This window comes from Rhopalosiphum padi, chromosome 4 (genome assembly GCF_020882245.1).
Source record: "Rhopalosiphum padi isolate XX-2018 chromosome 4, ASM2088224v1, whole genome shotgun sequence".
NCBI lineage: Eukaryota > Metazoa > Arthropoda > Insecta > Hemiptera > Aphididae > Rhopalosiphum > Rhopalosiphum padi.
In genome coordinates this window covers 20,488,580-20,512,236 of record NC_083600.1, presented here as the reverse complement: position 1 = coordinate 20,512,236, position 23,657 = coordinate 20,488,580, and the positions used below count along the sequence as shown (strand labels likewise).

The window sequence follows — 23,657 nt, the reverse complement described above, 5'->3', positions numbered from 1 at the left end:
ACAACCTACTAACTGCATACCATAGCACGTCAAGGCTATAGAACTTAAACGGTCCATTAGCCGGTGCCCGGTAAACTGGTTCTTATCATTTTCATATTAACTACATATGTACCGCAGAATCATCTATTTTTCTTTATAAATAGTCTTGGGATGTATCATTATTATGTTCGATCCATATACCTAACATCACTGTTATTATCATTATTCGTTATCATAATTTTTTGTGGTCATCCATGGTCCTTCTATTGGGTCTGTGATAAACACATAATTTTGCCGCCATTTCACCACAAATATCTTTATTTGAGTCCTTATCATTTTTCAGACAACTTAAGTCTAAAATTCGCGAATAATACCTAGACATACTATATATTCATTTATATTTTATATTAGTTTATTAGTTGCTTAGTATAAATAATAAATATTAAATATATAAATGTCGAGGTAATTATTATTACTTTGATAAATGTATAATATAATTATAAATTAAAAATATTGCTATTTACTATTGGTACTAAATGGTAATTAAATAGATGTAAAATAACGTACATAGGTTTTATATATTCAATATACTATTTAGTTTGTATAAAAGTTTAATTTTAAAGCCATAAAATGGACTACTTGGATCCGGAAGAAGAATTTGAAATGATGCATGCTGATGAGTTGGAAATGATGAATGAAATGGACTTTACAACCGATGGTAATTTTATTACATTTACATAATTTTATTGATTTTTTATATTATTAGTAGGTAATCATTATTTCGAGCATTACATATTAAAATAAACAACCGTTTTTATTAAATCATTATATCTTTAAGCTCTTTAAATTTAATATCAGATTTAACATAAATTATAAATATACTATACGTCTATACCTATTATACTATTACTTTATATAGTGGTCGGCAATCGGCGGCCCGCTCTAAACTCTAAAACGACAACATTTATTTTTATAAATTTTATTATTTTAAAGTTTTAGACAATATTTTTTTCGTAGTTAATAATTTAAGAATATAAAATTTTATTTTTGTCTAGTCCGCTAACTCTTTTGAATTTGTAAATGTAAAAGTCCAAAAAGGTTAACGACCACTGCTTTATATAATTTAAGAGTATATCAGGCAGCAGACAAAAACTACATTGTGTTTCGCACATACTGTTTCTACCCCCATTCCCCCATTCCTGGTTTGATAGCGCTGCTGCTATTCTCTACCCAGTTATAGTTCTGTATTCATTTATTATAGGTATTATTTGCCAAAATAATATTATATGATTCAATATTCTAGATAACAAAATATACCACTTTTGTAGTTTTGTAGCTTTGTAAGTTATAAATTATAACTATACTTACATGCAGACTTTTGTAATTTCTAAAGCCAATCTAATATGTAATGGATATTTAGTAAAGTATAAACATTTTTTTACAATAGAAGTGAAAATCCAAAAATTTTATTTGCTGTAAAACCATTATTGTAGAATGCAGATACACAATTATTTGACAATGATAAAATTATCACCTTGTAAATTATTATATATTATAATATAATAGTTTCCTAATTTTACTTTATATTTTTATTATTTATAGCTATTAAAATTTGCTCACCAAAAGATACAAGACGAAGTTTAAAGTTTTCTTCTACTGAAAAAGTTGAATCTGAAGGGAATTTAAATTTATCAAGTGAATTAAACGGTGTGTTTCCTTTATCTCAAACATCAGTGGTTTCTTTTAACCTAGATGATAGTGATAAAAATGAAGTATGTTATATTTAAAGTCATACACCACTGTTCAAAATTATATATATAGTTTATTTATTTTCCAGGCAGAACAAAGTACTTCAGAGTCCATTATTTCTATCAATAATAAAAGATCTTTTGATGTTCAAGATCTATTTGGAAACACCGATGATATTAATTTTGATGATGAAGAATGTAAGTTTTCAAATATTTATATAATCATTAAACTTAATATAAAATAATAATGTATGAATTTAAATGTATTTATTATTTATATGCTCTCTATTTTAATGCAATATAAAACAAAAAATAAATGGATTTAATATTTTCAATAATAATTTATATAACTTATAAAAATAGTTGTAAAAGTTATAAAAGTAATAGTAATAGTTGTAATAGTTATAAAAGTTGTTAATCAATTTTTTTATTTTATTTTAGTGGAACCTGTATTAAAACGTCCAAAAGTAGATCCATTATCTGAAAAAGATATTAAACAGCAAGATTTAATAAAAAGAATTATTGATCAAAGAAAAATATTTAAATCTGGAAAAAGATCCAATTTTTTATCATCTACCTCTTACAATAGCATAAAGTAATTTTTTTAAATTAATATTATTAATTATTTGTAAAAACTAAAATGCTTATAAGTAAAGTCTGGATTGTATACATAGTAAATTATATTTAAATAATATGCACATAAAAATATTAAAAAGTATTATTATGCTCTTATCCAAAATAATGTTTTTACTGTTTCTTTGATAAATAATAAAATATAAACATTGACCTTTTGATTAAAATTTAAATACAATTTAATAAAAACTGTAACAGTATGAAAATAAGATGCTCAATGTACAATTTATCGAGTTCTATTTTATGCATATGAGTGCACGACCATGCATAATCTATTATTTATTGTGAAACAAAACAGTTTTGTTAGATACTTTAACCATACTGGTACTACTGGTATTATTTGTTTATAGTAAACATCTTTCTAAAATTTCCCTTAAGTATTTAAATTTATAAATCATGAAATTGTAGGTATACAAACAATTTTTATCTTTTATTTTATGTATATTAAAAATTCGGTATAAATGGAAAAATTACTTTTTTTTTTTTTAATGAATATACTAAATTCTTAAAATATGCTATTATCTCTAAACATATAATTAAATGCACTTTATACTTTTTTTTTATGCATTCTCTACTAAGTAAAATATCTCAATTTCTTAATTATTTTTGCTATTTCAAACTAAAAGAAATAATGAAAATGCATCAAAATTCAGACTTTACTTATAATACTAAAGTAGTAAAGTACTACTAGTTTAATGTTTATATCTATAAGCATGTGCAGGTCCTCTTAACCAAAAAAGCATTATTGCCGTAGGTTTGGGCTTTAGGGGTGTTGGACCCTCATGATTTTTTCCAACTATGCCTTGAGGTAAGACTACCTTTAAAATTAATCCTGTCATAGTCATGGATGTGGTTGTATTATAGGCTTAACATAACAATTTCACAACAGTCTTTGATGTATCCTTTTTAAAAATTAGAAAATATAACAATAAAAATTGTCTGACTTTTAAATTGCATTATTAAGATTGAGGTTATGGTATATATTTGACTGTTGCGTAGCCATTATTTTCTTAGAATAAACCAGCAACTATTGCTGATGCTGATAGTATTTTGTTCTCTTATGCATATTAAAAATATGTTTTTTTTTAAATACTAACTACTTTGATGAAAGGCTTATAGGTGGAAAATCTCTACTATCTCCTCATGCACACGCTTATGTTTGTATCAAATTAATAGGTAGTATCAGATTAAATAAAAGTTTTGTTATATTTTATTTTTTATTCTTAAATATAATTTGAATATAAAAATTGTTATATTGTATTTTTTCTAGTCATTTGCGTCCTTATGAATGTGTGTCAAGGAGAGTGCCATCGTGGTCGTTTTTTCCTGCATGTGATGATGAAAATCAAAGATTATACATTCGTTTTCGATCTGCAGATGCTGTACAAGAAGAAGTATTTTAAATATATTTATCAAAATTTAGAAAAAATACTTTATTATGAACTTAATTTAAAATCCTTATACTTATTTACTATGATTCAGATATCAAGTTTATCATGGCATACAAAATCAGTGCAATTGCTTTCAGACCCTATTGATGAATTGATTGCACGTGCTTATGAGAAGGTTTCATTATTTATATATTACTTACATTATTTAAAAGCAATCCAAAGAGTAACACACCTATTTATTTTTAAAAGTTATATTTTTACCAAATTTATAGAAATTGTTATTAATGTATATAGCTATATTTTGATGTAGTTTACACGTTTGATATATTTTCAATATTTATAGATTTTATTTTATTTAAATTCTAAATAGTTTGTTTGACCTCTTCATCAATTAGACCAGTGTTTGAAATGTGGCGGGAAGTACTAATATTAAATGACACAAAATTTACAATAGGTATTATTTTTATTTATTTTTTATTGTGTGTCACAAAGTATAAAAAATTTTAATAGTGTGTCGCTATAATACAAAGGTTGAGAAACATTGAATTAAACAATAAACATTGGCCATTAATGTAGCACAATACTGCAAAATCTTCAAAAAATGTAGATGAACAATACAAAATAAAAGAAGAGGAATGTTAACAGTCTTCTTCACTATTATTTTCATCTCCACAACACCTAGTTTATAATTATTGATCTTCTAGGTTTATTTGTGTGTTATGTTTTGAATATATTTAACATATTTTACTTAAAATTGCTTTAGTTGTACACAAAACCGTAACTGAAAAAAATTGATTGGGGGGGGGTCAACATTATTTTAAAATATAAATGTTGAAAATTTATAGTCAATAAACTATATTCACGACTAAAATATTTCTACTTTTGAAAATATATATTTTATAATAAATCGTACATTTTGGTCAAAAATAAATAATAATTCATTAAAAAAAACAAGCTTTACTTTCTAAATTTAATCTTGTGTCATAGATTTCTAATAACACATTTTTTTTTATAGATTGAGAATAATGAAGCTTTACGATCAGGATTAAATCAAAATGATGCTAGTATTTTGGAAAATGGTATTGATAACACTGCAGAGTTGTGGGTTCAGAAATATAAGCCAAATAGATATTTGGATTTGTTAAGTGATGAAAGTACTAATAGAATGTTATTGCATTGGCTAAAACTGTGGGATAAAGTAGTATTCAACAAGGAAATCAACAAAAAAAGAAAAGCTACCACTGATGTTTATGACAAATCAGCAGGTATATTTTTAATAACTTACATAATATATAATATGTATATTATTTTCTCGGATATAAATAATGAAGATGACATTAGTTTTTACTTAATCGAGTGGTACAAATTTCTAAATCCAAGTGTTGTGGCGTCAGCACATTATGGATTGGTGGTGGCTGTACCTATAAACTAATATTTATGGCTTATTTAAAATAGTTCAATTCAAGAATGTATACCTGGGGTCATAAACCCATGGTCTGTGAACCACATACAGCCTTTTTCTTTATTTGAGTATTTCAAACACATTTAAGCATAGCATTTATTTGTTTATACATGTTTCTATTATAAATGCGAGTGGCTCAGGGATGTAAAAAAAAAAAAAGTAACACCACTAATGTAATCCCCACCATATTTAACATACAACATTTGGAGGTCTCTGTACATACATAAAGTCATATTATGATGGATATGATTAACATTTGGTTAATATGTATATTAATTTAAAATTACATAATTCTCCACATTATACAGCTAGTATTAATATTATACAAATAATGCAAGAAAAAAATTTGTTTATTTTACTTTATTACTTATGTTCAATTATTGTTTCAAAACTAGTGTGTTATATTAGTTTTAAATTAATTACAGGAAATAAATTTACAAAAAAGAATCAAGCCTTAGATGAAGGATTGGATGAAAATAATTGCCCTAAATATAAATTAGCATTGTTATGTGGACCACCTGGTCTAGGGAAGACTACTTTAGCTCATTTGGTTGCCCGACAAGCAGGTACTCTATTTTTATAATAGACTTTAAAATTTATATTTTATATTTCTATTATTTCTATTATTAGGCTATAATGTCGTTGAAATGAATGCTAGTGACGATCGTAACCTTACTTGTTTTAAAAGACAGCTTGAAGCTACCACACAAATGTGTTCTGTGATGAGTAATGATTCAAGGCCCAATTGTTTAGTGTTGGATGAAATTGATGGAGCGCCTGTAGTAAGTAGCTTATATACTAAATAATGACATTATAGTCTATACAATAGTCCAGTAGTTTTCAACCTTTTTGGGTCCACAGCTCCTTTTGATTTTGGAATCAAATATACTGCTCCCATACGAATAATGATAATAATAAAAACATATTGCTTACAATTTTATTATTAGTTTATACTACGGACACAGCTCCTTTAATAATAACCAACGACGCCCCTGGGAGACGCGATGCACAGGTTGAAAATTACTGCTATAGTCTATAAACTAACATTAATATATGTTACATAATGGTTTTAGTTTTTTTTTATAAGTATTGTTAAAGTATTTTTTTCAAATTAGTTTTTTTAGATAATTTTATCTTTATTAATTAGTCCAATTAGATTTAAATTTTTATTGATTCTTAACAAAAAAATATCTATTTAATTTTTTCCAGGCATCAATAGATTTTTTAATAAAATTTGCTACAGAAAAACGTGCAAGTCGTAAAAAAAAAATTGATAAAAAAGAAGAAAAGAGTTCTATATTAAAAAGACCAATAATTTGTATTTGTAATGATGTTTATGTACCAGCTTTGAGAAATTTAAGGCAAAGTGCTTTTGTATTAAATTTTCCACCAACATCATCAGTCAGGTAAGCTATTATTACTATAATAATTATATATTTATAAAATAAAAAAAAAACATATATTTTTACTTAGATTGGTAGAAAGATTAATGGAAATATCAAGTTATGAAAACATTAAAACAGACATGGGTGCAATGACTGCACTTGGCACCAAAACAAATAATGATATAAGATCATGTTTGTCAACATTATCATGTTTTAAAAATCAAACAGTACGCTTATCGCATGTGAAAAATGCAAACATTGGCTCAAAAGATATGCAAAAAGGACTTTTTACTGTATGGCAAGAAATATTTCAAGTAAAAAAAAGGTAATATTTTTAATTCAATTTTTATAATAATTAATAATTGTATGAATATTTATTTATGTATGTTTATCTTAGCTGTTTTGAGAACAATCCAAACAGTACTAGTGATGGTTTTTCAAGTCATAATAATGTTATGAAAGACAGGTAAAATAATGTATTTGGTTTTTTTTAGCATTAAGGTTGAGTGAAAGTTATTCATTGATTTTAGATTTTAAATTTATAAATTATTTTTTAATTAGGACCTCTTATTACTATAATTTATAATCTTTGTTTCTATATTAATAAACAATCCATTATTCTCTTAAAAATGTTATTTTCTTGCATTCTTATTATAAGTATCACTTCTCAATTATATATTATACATTTGTGAGTTGTGACAGGTTTTTGCTTTATTCGATGATTGTATTTTATTGTTTACTGAATATAATTTATATGCTTTAAATGTTTTTCAAGAACATAATTTAATTGTATAATTACAATTTATTGCCTCAGTTCAATTAAAGTTGAATGGTCATTCAATAAAATTAAGTTTTATACTTGACTGTGTTAAATTAATAATTATTGTTTTAAAAGTACAATTAATTTTATTACTGTATATAGGGAAGAATTAATATTATAGTTTTGATAATAGCTAGGATAATATTAGCTTGATAATTGGTATTAATATTATAAAAATATTTTTTATAATATCTAATATTATAATTTAAACCTACAATCTAGAGAACACAAGTTAATGTAGTATATTACTTTTTTTTAGAATAAACAGTGTTTTAAAAACTGTCCAGAGTTATGGAGATTATGAAAAGCTTAGCCAAGGAATTTTTGAAAATTATTTAATTCTAAAGCCCAAAGATTCATCATTAACAAATGTATGTTAATTATTTATTTTACATTATATGTTATTACTTATTACAATTATAATTATTTATATTTAGATTGCTGAAGGTCTAGAATGGTTTTGTAATTTTGACAAGACTATGCATGTGATTAACTCTTCTCAGAACTATTCACTGTTTCCTTATTTGCCATATAATTTTGCTACTTGGCATTGTTTATTTGCTACATTTACATGGCCTAAAATTACCTACCCAAGTGCTGCATATGAAGTGAGTTATATTTTTAATTTAATTATATAATGTTGTAGGAAAGTCTTGCTTAATTAGTAATTTTAATTGTTGTGTTAATTTGTTAAAGAATATTATTTACTATTTTCTTAACTATTGGGATAATTTATAAAATTAAAATTAAATTTAATGTGCTTAAAAAACAAAATACATCTTTATGAATATCTTTAGATTGTATTAGATCATAGACTAAATTAGCTGTATTCTCTTAGATTTTTGTGATTTAATATTTACTATTATGATGTCAACTAGGACTAAAATGATGAGAACTATACAGAAAGGTGTGATTAATGGAGCTTTAAGGCCTGAGTGCATTGAGGTCCTAGTGAACTTATTTTTTAACCACCAAAAATCTTATTTTTATAATATCTGATGTTTGGACTAAAAATTGCTTGTGTTTAGTATTTTTATATTCTGTTAAAAGAGCCCATATACCCATATAACCCTTACTAGTCTGCAATTGTTTTTAATATAACTTGAGTAGAAGTTAGAGTTATCTTTATTTTATTATTGTGTATCATTCATATATACAAATACAGAATATTATTCTTTTAGTAATTTATTGTAATAAGTATTGGATGTTGAATATAAATAAAAATAATAGATGAGGAGTTAATAAAATAAAAATGCTTTATGGATTTGTAAAGTTTCTAAATTATATTACTAGTACTGGTAGAAAGTAAATCGAGAAAGAATAATCCAACATAATAATTGTATGAAGTATGAAGAGCAAAAAATAATTAAATGGTTATATTTTAGACATTACTTTCAATATATATATTCATTATCTTTATTATATTTATATTTATATATTTACATGTATACCTATTTATGTGTATCTGATTTAAGTAAAATAATTTGATACAACTACAAAACTATTATTATTGCAGTCGTTATCGTCATATTCTAGGGATAAAATAGTATTAATATTTAAAAAATGGACAATAGTTGAAAACACAGTTTCATAACAACATTGTGGTAGTGGGTGATACTTGTATTTACTATTTTTACATGAATATATTATAGAATTTTTTACTTATGTTTGTCTTAAAATGAAATATTTTTATTGACGTTTTAACATGTTAGCATGTTTAAGTATAATTGTTGTGTTACTGACAAATTAAGGTTAAAATAAAATTTCAATGTTCAACTTGCACTTACATATGAAATAATACTTGTAAGAGACTCTAACAAAAAACTAATAGATTAATCATAACACTGACTAAAATATAGTGCATTTAATAATAACATCAATATTGGGGCAGTTTAACATACACAAACAATGCCATTATGTAAATAGCATCACTGCATCAGCTGTGAATGTGGTAATATAATTTGAAGTTGACATATTATAATGTCTATAATGGTATAGATAATGCATTTCAGGCACATATTCCTCTACCACTCTTAATAAGGGCCAATGTATAGGAAAAAATGCATGACTTATCTTTTATAATTATTTATATTTATTAGGCAACAATGAAAAAAAACAAATATAAACAAATCATGGATGAATTAATGTCTGGTATTATCCCAAGTATTCGAACATTCCTACATCGTGATCAAGTTTTATTAGACACTATGCCGTTACTTATGCATATTGCTGTTCCAAATCTTAGATCTGTAAGTATAAATAATAATACACTAATATAAACTTAAGCATTTGCTTATATTTTTATAGTTTTTATTTAAATATTAATGATTTCATCATTGTCTCATAGATTAGTACACAATTATTTACTCAAAAAGAAAAAGAAGATCTTGCAAAAGTTGTCAATATTATGATTGATTATGGCTTAAATTTTTTTCAAGAAAGAGATGCTGATGGGTCTTTTAATTTTGTACTTAATCCGTAAGTATCATATTAATTAAATATTATTAAAAATGTAAGTAATGTTTTACAAACAAAAATTTTCATCTTTGTAATATTTAGATAATATGTTTTCTTTTTAATAAAAATCATTTTGAAAGTTTGATTTAGGAATGGGCAATTGATTTTGAATTATTTATTTATTTTAGTTTTCAAAATAATAATAATGGGGCCCACTGAGTATTTCATTTGGGGGCACGGGAGTCCATTCTATAGTTAATACAACATAAATGGATTTTAGATTTAAATCCAATATAATTTGAGGACTTATATCATCTCAGTTTTCTCCATATTATTTAAGGACCATATTATTGGCATTATACACAATTTCATTCTTAAGAAGAATTCAAATTATTTTACTTATTTATGTATTAAACTGTTTTGTCAATTTTATTTTTTATTTTTTTTAAGTGTTTTATATAAAACTTTAAACTAGTGTATACTTTGGTAGGCTATTACTATTTAACCATTTAATTAAGTACTTGTGCACTGTATATAGACTTAAAATTTATTAATATATTATTAAAGTAACTATTTTTACATTTTAGTGCAGAAAGTCATACATATGTATTTGAAACAAAACCCATGTAAAAATTATAAATAAATAATTACACTAAATTCAATATTTTTTAGATGCGTAGATGATGCAGTAAGATTTCCTGGGTTGGAATCATTTCCAACATCTAGCTATGCTATCAAACAACTTATTTCTAGAGAAATAGAATTGGAACATTTGAGAAAGAGAATGCCTCCTGCAGAACTAAATAATATTACCGTAGAACCTGATCAGTTTGATGAAAATGAAAAAAATGTTTCTACTCCAAAAAGTGTTAAAGGTCAATGAATATGTTATTTTAATAATATTTTATGACATTTCAAGTTTGATATCAGTATTTAAAATAAGTTTCTTTTGTTAGTATAGAATGCGAAAAACATCATCCCTTATTTCAATATAGCAATATACACTTATTTAAAATCGTAGAGTAGTAGAAATTGAGTCTATCTATGTAAGAGTATGAGACATTTATGTTACGATCAGTTACAATTATAAAAATGTCATGGATAAACCAGCCACATGTTTTTAGTGTGGAAACTTTAAATTAAATGTTTCCAGGACACTTGATTTCCAATACAGGCGATATTCTATGGCCTACACACTAGATTTAATACCATACAATTTTTTTCTTTGGGGTTATGTTAAATCTCAGTATATAAAAAGAACTCTAGAAGCTTTGAAGGAAGCAATTTGTATAGAAATTCATCGTATACCTCAAGAAATATTTGAAAAAGTTATGCAAAAACTTCATTTTGCTTAAAGCAATATATTGGAAATAAAGTGGCACCACTAAACTGAAACTTTATTTAAAACTACATAAATTAAAATTTCCAATATTGCACAATAAATATATGTAAAAAAAAGTTTATAGCTAAAATTGTTCTTTTTTATTTGCCTTTAATACTTGGGAGGGTATTTTGCCACAGCCTGTATAATAAATCATAAATTCCAATTTATTGATAATACAATTTGAAAAAAAGATAATTATGTATCATATTTAAAAAAATATTGATATTCATTCGAGAAATAGAAATTAATATAATATTTCTTTTCAATGCCAAATTTATAGTATTTTGATATTTTTAACGAATTAAATTAAATGAAAATGATTAAATTTTTGGTAGAGTGTTAAATATTTTCTTTTGACAATTAAGCATTTGTTACTTAGTACACACTTGTTTAATCTATCAGATATCTGAATTAGTATTTTTTTATTTACCTTATTTTTCTGTGTATTTAAATTTAAAATATGGATCCTATTTTTATTCATTATTTGTGTGTAAATATATACCATATACTTAAATTTAAATACATACTTGTGATAAATATACAATATAATTAAATTAACTTTTAAGATTTAAAGATCTAGTTTAACATATTTGTTTTAAAAACCACACTCCAGATGAAATTTAAATCACAATTTAATTCATTCAGATTGGTTTTTATTATCTAAATTAACTTACTATTTGGATTAAACTGTTTATAATAGTTTTTTTTAATCCCAACTATGAATCTGGGTATTTACTGATTGGGCTACTACTATACATTTTGTTTTTAAAAATAATCAACTAATAGAACTGTATTTATAGATACTTTATATATTTATTACTTCTATACAATGTAATAAATAATATCCATAAAAGTATTATAAATTATAATAATAATTGTATAATTATTGTATTAGGTGCCAAAAATAAGCAAGTAACTCCTAATCATTTACAAAGACTTACACCCAAAATTGTTGGTCCTACAAAAGTAACTGTAAGTACAATTATATATAATATGATTATTAAAAGTGTTAAGGATGAAAAATCTGTTTATTTCTGATACTAAGTTTGAAAATGTATAGAAAACTCCATTTTTTTTTAACTACCCTGATCCTTGAATGTGTAGTCAATGAAATGTTTTTAATTTATAAATATTGTAGAAATGATGTAGTATTTAATTACTATTAAAGTAATAAATATATACCATGTCCGCGGAAATAAGGTACACGTTCTTCCTCATTACTAGGGAACGGATTTAAATGCTCTAAAAATAAGAAAAATTCCTTTAAAAAATACGATTTAAATCACTCGACATTTTTTTTAAATGCACTAAAAAAATGCTCTTAAAATTATTTTTAATATTGAAAAAATTTATTTAATTATATAAATTTTTATTCTTATTTATTAATTATTCATATAATTTTCATCATCTTCTAGTTCTCCTATCTTTTTTTATTCTGATAATTATTTCAAAAAATGAATATACAATTTAGATAGATATATTCGTTATACTTTTACCTTCTGTCTTATAATAGCACTGTATAATCAGGTGCTATTTAAATTTTATCGAATTTTATCAACTCCTATAGAAAAAAAATGTCAAAAAATGCAAAATAAAAGTTGCATTTTTTAATTGCTTGATGTATGAAATTAACTTTATGCTTAGAAAGCAATTTGCATTTAAATCTGTTCCCTACTTATTACCATGTTAATCAATTATGTTTGCAGGACTTAAAACTAGACTAATAATGAGTCATAAATTCCTATGACTTACAATTTTTTTAACATGTATTTTTCGCGTACGTAACACAACTTCGATTTTTTTTTCAAGCAATTTTGATCTATAAACTTATATTCTAAACCCAAAATTGGCAAAATTAGAGCTATAGTTATAGGTACAATAAAAAAAAAAAAAATTATATTAAATTTAATAAAACGAAAAAATACGTACAATTAAAAAAAATAAAATGTAATTGATTAATTTTAAAATTATATTCAAAATGGGGGTTGCCAATCAAAAAAAAATTGAAGTAGTGTTGCGCATGTGTAAAATACATGAGTTAAAATTGTAAGTCATAGGAATTTATGATCCATTAGTCTAGTTTAACGCCCCGTTAATAGAATTTAAAAATGTTTACAGCGTAATGAATGGTTAAGTGTACCTACCCTGTTTTCGCGGACATACGGTATATATGATATATATTTCAATTTTAATATTTAATAGTTTTAAAAATAGGTGCAGAATTATCTTTTGAATTTTAATCAGCTAAAATCATTGTACATTTTTATAACATTTTTGAAAACGGAAATTTTTAATTTCTTATAGTATTATACTATTATATTTGTATTATCTTTTAATTCTGAAGACAGCATCATCGATAAAACATTAGGACCCTTTTGAGTTTTGAATTGGTTGCTATTTTACTATTCCTTAAATTCGATACAGTTAGTTGATATGTGGTTTAGTTTTATGTCAAATTGATAAAAGGTACCTAATACATTAGAGATAAAGTACCAATCATGAGTGAACAAATAATATTTTAAACTTTAAAAATGTTAAGCGTCATTTAAACGAATATTTGTTAAATGTCCGTTAACAATGGTTTTATAAAACAACTCTTGGCATTATTTTCTTATGATTACAGTTTAATACTTAGGGAGGAAGTTACCCAAGTGGAACATTTCGATTTGCTTCATTAATTTCAAAGTCTTATAGACAATATACCGTACAATGAAGTATATAGTTGAGTCCATTTATAATATGTATTATACGAGTATACTCGTTTTTATTATATTCCACACATTTTTTTCTCGTAAATGTTTAAACATTTTAGTTTTTTTTCTATTGTAAGCATTTTTTTAGTAAAGTTGCTTACATAAAATATGTTTCCACGAACATAATTTGTTATTTATGGTTTAGATTTTTACTTAATTAATGCACATTAAATAATTTATTAATTTTGTATTTTATATATCATAGTCAAAAAACCTAAAATAACCAACCTAAACTTAAACTTATATATGTTTAAAATGTTTTCTTATATTTGGAGCGAGAATTGTGTATACTGTATACATATATATATATTATACCTAAACCTAATATTTTATTAAAAAATCACATTTAAGTGGTCGATAAACGGTTTGTGTAGAGAACTATTACACCCCGATATATAGTCATTTAATAGTGTTTCGTATTATTTTTGTGTGCTTGGACAGAACACCCTATTCGATTTTGTGGGTGGTGGCGTTCGATGTTTACGTCCCTCGCTCTAAGAGGGTCGGTTACAACGATAACAATACCTACTTACTATAAAAGGGTGTAACTGTTTGACTAATAGCGTGTACCCGACAGTTATACCATGTATTCAGTATTGCCTCGTGATTTATTAACATGCAATCCGCCCCACCCAGTATACTCATGATTGTGCCCCTTCTCGTTTCCGATTGTGTAGGATTATATAGTGTATTATTATAATATAGTACTCGTAATGGTAATGATAATGATGGTTATGATGAACCGCATGATTGATATTATATTAATTTTTTATTGAAATATGTCTGTCTGGTGAACAAACTCTTCTCTTCGTAATGCTCTCTCGATATTTGAGTCGTTTGCAATTTAAAAACATTTTACATTGCTAGTCTTTGTGAATTCTAGTGATTATCACGAAAAGAAGAAAATAACATTAGAGTACTTGCTAGTTGCTATAATGTACGAGTACTCAACTGTTAATGGACGTTATTCGCTTATAAAACAACACTATATGTTTCGTTTCAGACAAAATTCATCCATTTTTAACACGTGTATGTTAAATTGATTTAAGTACTTTGTGAAGATCAAATAATAGTTAGTGTACTTTGTATAAATATCTGAAATTAAAACATAAGCTGCATTTGTATAATCAACAAAAGTAATGTAGATTGTGTAGATGTCTATTTATACTTGTCAGGTTTTATTTCATTAATGTATTCTTTAATAAGTAGATAAGTTAAATACGAGTACTATCAGAGATGTATTTAGGATTTCGGTGCCCTGAGTCCATTATTATTTTTCACTCCTCCTTCCCTATAAATGTATACAATATTATATTAAGGAAATTAAATAGGGTAAAATATACAAATGTAATCTAATAAACTTTAGCGTAATCAATAAACAATTGATTTTAAGTGTTAGATATTATAGACTTAGTCATTCTCAAAAATTCAAGCTATAATACGTATTATATAAATTGATTTTGTCACGATATTTTTCTAAGAACGAACTTTGATACATTGTTTTTATTTATTTATTGTTTTTTTAAACTTGGCGCGATAGCACTGCAGTGTCCAATTTTACCTTCTTATCGAGTTACCATAATAGTGTATATCTACTATATATTAAAGGTACTATTGTATGTAATATGTCTATATAAAGTTATTTTATTTAACATAGTGTATCTGGATACAAATTGATGGGGGGGGGTCTTGTGTCCAAAATTATTGGAATCAACTTGGCCATAAGGCAACATAATTATACTATCGTGTCTGAAATATTTGTGTTGTGCAAACATTATCAAACGGATGAATACATTAAATTTTCATATATATGCCTATACTACATATATATAATATTTACGAATATTAATACATTAATTTGTACTTATTTAAAAACTTAATGTTACCGAAGTTGTTTTTATTAAATACTTTCTTTTACCTACCCGATTTGTAATTCAATCTATGTATTGTATAGACTATAGATGAATACATCTAAAGATGTAAAGACTGTAACAGTATGTGTTAATTTGTATTATTTTATTTTGCCTATCAATGGTACGTCTGATAACAATTAATTTGGATGTAAACTGCTCTGAGTCATTGCAGAGACGCTGGTCTTACCTGTCGTATAACATATTGGAATTTCTTATTAATATTTTTTGCGGTATCCAAATTAGATACATCCTATATTATTATTATGTAACGTATTATTCAGTTGTAAACACCAGACGCGGACGAATACTGTTGTTCAGCCAGCAGCAATGACGCGGTAGATGAGTATAGGTCGGAGCTGCTCGCGGTCTCTATTATATTCTATATAATAATAACATATAGCGCGCATCACTCGGGTCCTCCGTCCGGACGATAAATAATGCACTTTATTATGGGGATAGCTTTTATACAATATTAATTGTCTGGTAACGATGTGTATTACGCACAAAAGACTGAGATGCGCGCGAGTCACGCCCTCTTAGTTGCGCCAAAGTCATTAAGTCGCGTAGTCTTTCATCGCGCACGCTGATCTAGTGGACCGCCGCGGAACGGCGAGCGGTGGTGGCCGAACTCAGACATCGACGTCGTCGAGGGGGGTAGGGGGTGTTGGCTCAAAGGAGAAGAGGATGGAGCATAAAGAAAAAATGAATTTAAAAAAAAAAAGCGCTGCCACTCAACCCTCGACTTGTAATTAATCTTATGCTGTGCGCGTATTGTGTGTACACAACGACGACGATGACTACATGTTATTTTATTTATTATTTCTTTATTACCGCGCATTCTCTCCGTCTCTCTTATACTTTTTTCCTGTTCATTGTATAACGAACTACTCTGCGATTACGGGCGTTTGCGTTATGTTGCCAAGCGCGAGAGTGCTGGTAAGGCGCCGTGCGATTATTTTTTAATGAGATGCACCAACGGTTGTCCAAAAAAAGTATTTATACGTATTATATATACCTACTGGTTTTTATGTTATTATTGCGATTCTTATCTCTAGTATAATAATTAGGCCTCGGATTTATGTTTCTGTATATATTTTTTATGAAGTACAATTTACCAACTTTGCAGACAAGTATTCAATAATATAGTTCTAGAAGATTCTGAACACGAATATATGATATTGTGTTTTAACATTTTTTGTTGTATTAATACATGTGTTTTTACATGTTTCGCTATTTTTCATACTTGTATACATATTTTGCATATAATTATATTCAAAATCAACAATGATTGATTTTTCTTGGAGTTTTACGATATTGACGCATCCGTTAAATTTTGAGGGATTATTCGCGGAGATTTAAACGTCGTCGGTCAATTAACTTTAAAAATCTTATGATAAACATAATAATATATATATAGAGCTCATCATGACATTATTGAAATCGAGATGACGACGAAGATCATTAGTTATTATTACACTATTCATTACGAAAACAATAACATTTTGTATTTTTTAATAATTATAAATTTTAATACTTTCCTGCAATCGACATATTTTGTATTTTACATAATGTTTATAATATTAACTATTCAGATTTTTTGACACATTATAAAAACGCATTTAAGTATTTTATTTTTTATTTCATAATATTAATCAATTTTTTTAGTAAATATATTTTAGTTACATATATATTTTGAGGTTTTAACTACAATGTATAAACGTAAACCTTATAAAATATATATCTGTCGAAATCTTTATACGTAAGTTGGTATATTTCGTGCTTGACTTTATAGTATATACTTATGTATGGTCGAAATCCTAGTCGTAAACACTACTTAAGTAGGACCGACTTAACTTTTTCACTCGACACACTGTCTACAGTAACCACACTAACCGGCCTTCATTTGTATGGGTGTTTTCACGCCCAACGTATACATAATAGCATATATGTAGTACAAAAGTGCGGCCTGTGATGATTGTAAAGAGAAAAAAGAGAATAAAAAGAAAAAAAAGGATCTTTTTATTTTTGTCTAGCCTACCGTTGGTGCGCAGAGTATGTAAGTAGGTTTATACGAGTATACTATATATTATGTAATACGAGGGTGATATCTCATCACAAATAAATAGCCTTTGGGTGATAATGCTTGTACCTACAATTATTATTTTTTGCTTTTGATCAAGCAGTCTCGGAATAACGTAGGTTTATAAATACACCTCAAGTGCATATTATGTTATATTACTTTTTATTATATATTTTTTGAATTATTCATATCATTTTGGATGTTTGATTTATATTACAATATAATATATATCATATTATGATGGTTTGTTAAAGATAAGTTTTATCATTTGTTTTTTATTTCAACTTTTAGTATCGATCGTTTTGTATTAAATAGTATTCTATAAAACTTTGGACTTTTGGAGGACTTGTATATGCACATTTGTATACAAACTATATCTTCATAATTAAATTTTCTTTTATTAAAATTTAAAGTCATTGATAAAACTATATATTTGATTTTAAATCCCTAGTGAAATCAAAAATATAATGACTAATGGCTGTAATTACGATTTAAGTTTTTTATTTTGTATCCCTTTTTTCTGTTAATTATTGTTATGCTAGTATAACATTTCAACAAATATCATGTAATAGCTCTATTAATTGATAATTTAATACGGACCAAATCTTTTTAAAATATCTATATAGTATTCTGGTCATTCTGGATATATCAGTGATAAATAAAAAAAAACACATGAAATATAAAATAAGAATAAATAATGATGGTTTCAATTTCAAATAGTTTTTCAAACAAAATTATCTATTGTTAATGTTTTAAAAATAATACCAATAATCGAAAAAGTTATATGATAACAATTTTATTATTCATGGTAATTGCTATGAATATTTTATCGTTAGATCGAGTTTGTTGTATAATACTTAACGATCTTAAATTAAATTATTTTTAATTTACTATTTAAAGTGTTGATTGAAAGTTCTTTAATCTGCGGGAGGATAATGTATTGTTATCCGTTTAAAATATTCAATGAGGGTCAATATAAAGTGTTGCAAATAGTACAGTAGTTCAGTTTTAATTATTTAAAATATAGTGGTACTATATTTTATTTTGTATGAGTTAAATAGGTTAATTTATTATCATTTAAGTAGTAATTAAAAATAAATAATTTAAAAGCTGTTATAGTGTGTATAGTTAAATTAATACAGATGTTCATGTTTGGAAGACATATGTAAACTATAAATTAAACATTTATTTTTAATAAATATGCTCCGAAAACGGGTCTATGTTTTATTATTTGATCATGTTTAATATATTATAGTGTTTTAATTTGTAATTTAAATTTGTCTACAGGTATTTCAGTATTTGTATATTTAATAAAAATTTCTGAGGGGTATTAGTCTCTGTTTAGCTTTTGTTAGGAAAACGATATATCGATAACCCAAGTTATAAGGATATAGGTAAAATGGGCTCATTTTATTTTATATATTATTATTATTGTAATACAAGTTAGTTATTCCTCGGTTTCTGTTGACAATGGCGCAGTAATCCAAAAGTACTGATGAATATTTTCTATTTATATTACTATGAAATATGATTTATAATTAATAAAACGTAATATTATTACTTTCATACAATTTGGCTACTAATTACACCGTTCAAAACCAATAAAGAAATTAGCAAAATATCAAACAAAATTAATTATTATTGTATATGTAAGCGGCTTTTGTCTCAAAAACTAGTTGCAATTAATTTTCGAAACTACCCTAAAAGGCTTTTTAAGCAACCCCAGAAAACAACTTGATTTCATGGTTATTTATAAAATTCTGTATTTGTCTGTTAAAAATGGAGTTAAAACCTATGATCACGAATTTATCGCGTCAAATGATAAAATTATAAGCAAAAGTTCGAACAACATTCGAAATGTTACTACTGTTGGTTGACCGTTGCCGATTGTGGTGGTGGTAGTGGTGGAGGTAGTGAAGGCGTTGGTGTGAAAATGCCAAATATATATCTGCTGTGCGCATAAAACATTGCCGGACATTACTGGCCGTCACTTCCGGTATGGACGAAGTGGTGTTGGCGGTCCCGCAGTCGTCGTCTATTCTCCTCTCCCTCTCTTCTTTCCGTCGACTCGCTCCGTTCTAACCGGGTATATACGTGCGTATAAACGGTGGTCTTCCCCTGGCCCCCTATATCATTCATTCTCGCCCTCCGACCCAAACCCATCCACCATAATATACCACCGACTCAACCCTCGGCCGCTGCAGCCATGGCATTCACTTTCCTTCGAGTCTCTCGTCTACCACTCTCCTCCTCGCATTATCGGTCATAAATCCAACGTCAAGGCGCCAAGTTTCTTACTTTACCCGTACAACGTTTCCTGACCCGACATCATATACTGACCTCTGGTCTTTTTGATATAAAGTAGTTCCATACGTTTTAGCTATCGCGTCCGGTCCAGAGCGGTTTTCGATCCATTAAACCGTTTTAGCGTCTCGGACACACATACACACGTACACACACACATACATAAACGTGCACGGGATCGTGATCGCGCCCTCTATATTAGACGGGGGACCGGGAGACACCAACTTAAGGGGTTGATGGAGGGGTTGCGTCCTTAGACACACACACACACACGCACATACACACACATAATATATATAATATATAAACGTGCACCGGCCATGTACGGTTTGTGCACGAGTCGTTTAACCCGAACCAACGTAATACATTTTATAATCAATTAAACCCCACTCGTACACAAAAACGACGGGATAATATATGTATTATATATAAATATATATATTATATGTGCATTTTCAAGCGTTAGTGCGGCTGTGGTTGGGCGGTTTCTTTTCCGTTTTAGGTCGTTTAAAGAAGGGTATCTACTGCCACTACCACCACTGACGTCGTCGTCCATGTTGTGTTATTGCGTTTGTGCTTACATGCCTCCACTGCGTAAACCCTAATGTAACTTATAAAGTTTATTTATTTATTTTATTACTTTTTTCAGAAAAAGAAAGATTTCTTTGGTCGCGAAATCGATTCACCCGTCGGGCACAAACACAAAGGTAAGCGTGCCGAATTAATGACCAATATAATACGACTGCTGCAGCAAAGGCGCACAAAGAGACCAATATTATTAAAGAGCGTTAAAATTATGTACAACACAGTTAATTGTTAGAGTTTTGCCTAACCCAATAGTAGTTTCTATATCGAATAAATTGCACGTACAATTTACCATGATATTGTTTTAATTGCAATAAATAAAATAATTATTAACTGTAATAACGCACACAATTCATGATCTTATATCGAAATGTATCACTGTATCAGTAGGTTAGGTTAGGTAATTACTCGACTATCTATTTGTTTTTAAATTAGTTAATAAAAAATTAAAATTTCAATTAATACAAAAAATAAAAATTGATTAAAAATATTAATTTTTAAATTCCAATAATTGTAATAAAATTAAATTTTTCATAATGTACAGGCACATCAATTATCTAATAAAAACATTAATTAAATTCATCAATAATTAAAATGATGTGCCAATATAAGCGCTTATCTTCATCTATAGCATGTAATATATATGTATCTATAAAAAAATATAACTCTAAAAACATTGATAATAATAGATAAATAAAATATTAATATATTTTACCTAAATAATCAACTGTGAATTTAATAAAATTTAAAAAATACTACATAATATTTTCCGACAAACGATAACTATTTAATTGACTCGAAGGTAAATACTAAAGAATAATATATTCATTTATATATAACGGTGTGCTAAAAATATTTAAACTGCGCCTATAAAGGTAACACATATTTATGATTAATAATCATCTAATGGAATAGTATTGCGAATTTGTTGTGACAAAGGACGATATTAATCTATTGTAGCCGGTTGGTTATATTCACGCCGTATAATAATTAATCGACTTTTGAGAGATAACCGTCAAACTTTAGAAACGGAATGAATTAATATTAATACATATGGTGGTGGTGATTTCAACATTTTCAACGATGTATACAGTGACGAAAAATACGATCCATCACACCACAAAACCGCTAAGCATTTCCCGTCAAAAGTGTCGCGCTATACGCAATCATGTTCTGCACGTCTTTATGACCTTGTAATAGAATAGTGCTCATAGTATTCTAAAATAGACGATATTATAATATTGTTTGCACAATTACACACGATTTCTGTATTCGATCCGATTTTTCGTGCTGTGGCCGAGGGTATATTTGCGTAGCGTTCACTACTATTCACATTGTATACTCCGATTGTTTTCAATTTTTATTTTACCCATTATGGTGCACAACGAAGCATATTCAACAGTTTTTCGTCGATCGCTGAGTCTAGGTTTTCTGCCCATGTTAAGTAGAAAAAATAGAAAAAAAAATTCACTGGTTTCATGCATCGTACCTATATAATATTATGTTATATATATATATATATATAATAAATAATAGTGCATATAATGCGGCCCGTGCAGTGTATAGGTGCCGAGCCAATTACGCATTCGCAAACATGAGCACCGAGTCCCGCCTGTTTGCGTACACAGTTTTCGAGAGATTATTATTGTTTGTTATGCCGCACACGTAATGAGATTCGTGTCCGATATTATTATTATATGTTCTGTGTTGACACACAGCGGACGGGGCACCACCGACTGCTGTTGCAGTTCCGTGCCGGGTCGCATGGGTAGGGTTGTTTTATTAATGCGGTTTTCATCCTTTGCGCACCGTAACAGGTTTGCGGTGTGCCCGCTGTTTGCTCGATTAAAACCCTCAGCCCCCGAGGTGAATCCCGACAATATGTCAAAAGCCGCCGATGGATTTTTATGCGCCGTAAATATATATAATATTGTGTGTTTATCTACCTCGTCGTTTAAAATTAATAGGTTAACGGTGAAAAGAGCTCGGTCGTTGTGTCGTTTTTTATTAAAAATAATGAAAAAAACAACAAAATGTTGTTGTGACCCGGTTTTTTAAATGATTCCATTTTCTTTAAAAATGCCGATGCGATAAAGAATTTCTTCACCTACCTTTAAAACATTTTATTAATTATGTAAGATGTGCATTATTATTATTTTTGTTTAAATACATTTTTGATGCGTTACAGAATTTAGAGATGAAATCGTGAAAAGTGACGTTTGGTTTCATTTCAAAGAAGGCTACAGCAATGCAGTGAGAAAAGCAGTATTAATGAAAGATCTTTATTGAACATTTTCATTATATTAAATTTATTTTTATATTCATAATTTTTTTTAAGTATTTTAAAGTTTGAATTGATTTAATTTATTCTTAATGTATAGCTCAATTTTAATAATATGTGACTGTCAATTTTGCAAATTTAGTACTTTGAGTTAGGTAAAATATAAATTGTATATTATACCCCTAGAGGTGCTCGTCTAATTTATTAATTATACTATACGGTTACCGTACAATTACAATTTGAGCGTCGAATATTTTATAGTGTTATTATATTAGTCGTTAATCATTATACCCTTTATTATGTTTTCAATAAGTATTTTATTATTTTTTTGTACCCTTATAGTGATAAAGATATTGCAAGTTGTAGTCTATTGTATGATAGTGTTTGCTTTAAGTGTATAATATAATGTACTAAAGCTTACCGGATTATTAAAAAATCATCAGAGCTATATAGTATTAAATGGGGCGGTCAAAAAGGAATGA

At 27.0% G+C, this 23,657-nt stretch overlaps 1 protein-coding gene across 1 annotated transcript; it reads left to right on the top strand.

Moving 5' to 3' along the window:
* Window positions 1-331: 331 nt before the first annotated feature.
* Window positions 332-23,360, top strand: LOC132929654 (chromosome transmission fidelity protein 18 homolog). The gene is made up of 20 exons (XM_060995160.1): window positions 332-697; window positions 1,582-1,751; window positions 1,817-1,925; window positions 2,169-2,322; window positions 3,631-3,754; window positions 3,843-3,926; window positions 4,767-5,016; window positions 5,639-5,779; window positions 5,844-5,995; window positions 6,423-6,619; window positions 6,687-6,923; window positions 6,996-7,064; window positions 7,678-7,789; window positions 7,856-8,026; window positions 9,518-9,667; window positions 9,766-9,896; window positions 10,548-10,750; window positions 12,155-12,231; window positions 20,959-21,016; window positions 23,083-23,360. The coding sequence occupies exons 1-20, from the start codon at window positions 610-612 to the stop codon at window positions 23,181-23,183; spliced, it is 2,778 nt and encodes a 925-aa protein (XP_060851143.1). The 5' UTR covers window positions 332-609; the 3' UTR covers window positions 23,184-23,360.
* The last annotated feature ends 297 nt before the right edge of the window (window positions 23,361-23,657 follow it).

Excerpts from the sequence above, each read along its gene's own strand:
- LOC132929654 (XM_060995160.1), top strand. The coding sequence starts at position 610 with ATGGACTACTTGGATCCGGAAGAAGAATTTGAAATGATGCATGCTGAT. Across the intron at positions 9,897-10,547 it reads TTTAATTTTGTACTTAATCC|ATGCGTAGATGATGCAGTAA; the intron begins GTAAGTATCATA and ends AATATTTTTTAG. Across the intron at positions 12,232-20,958 it reads TTGGTCCTACAAAAGTAACT|AAAAAGAAAGATTTCTTTGG; the intron begins GTAAGTACAATT and ends TACTTTTTTCAG.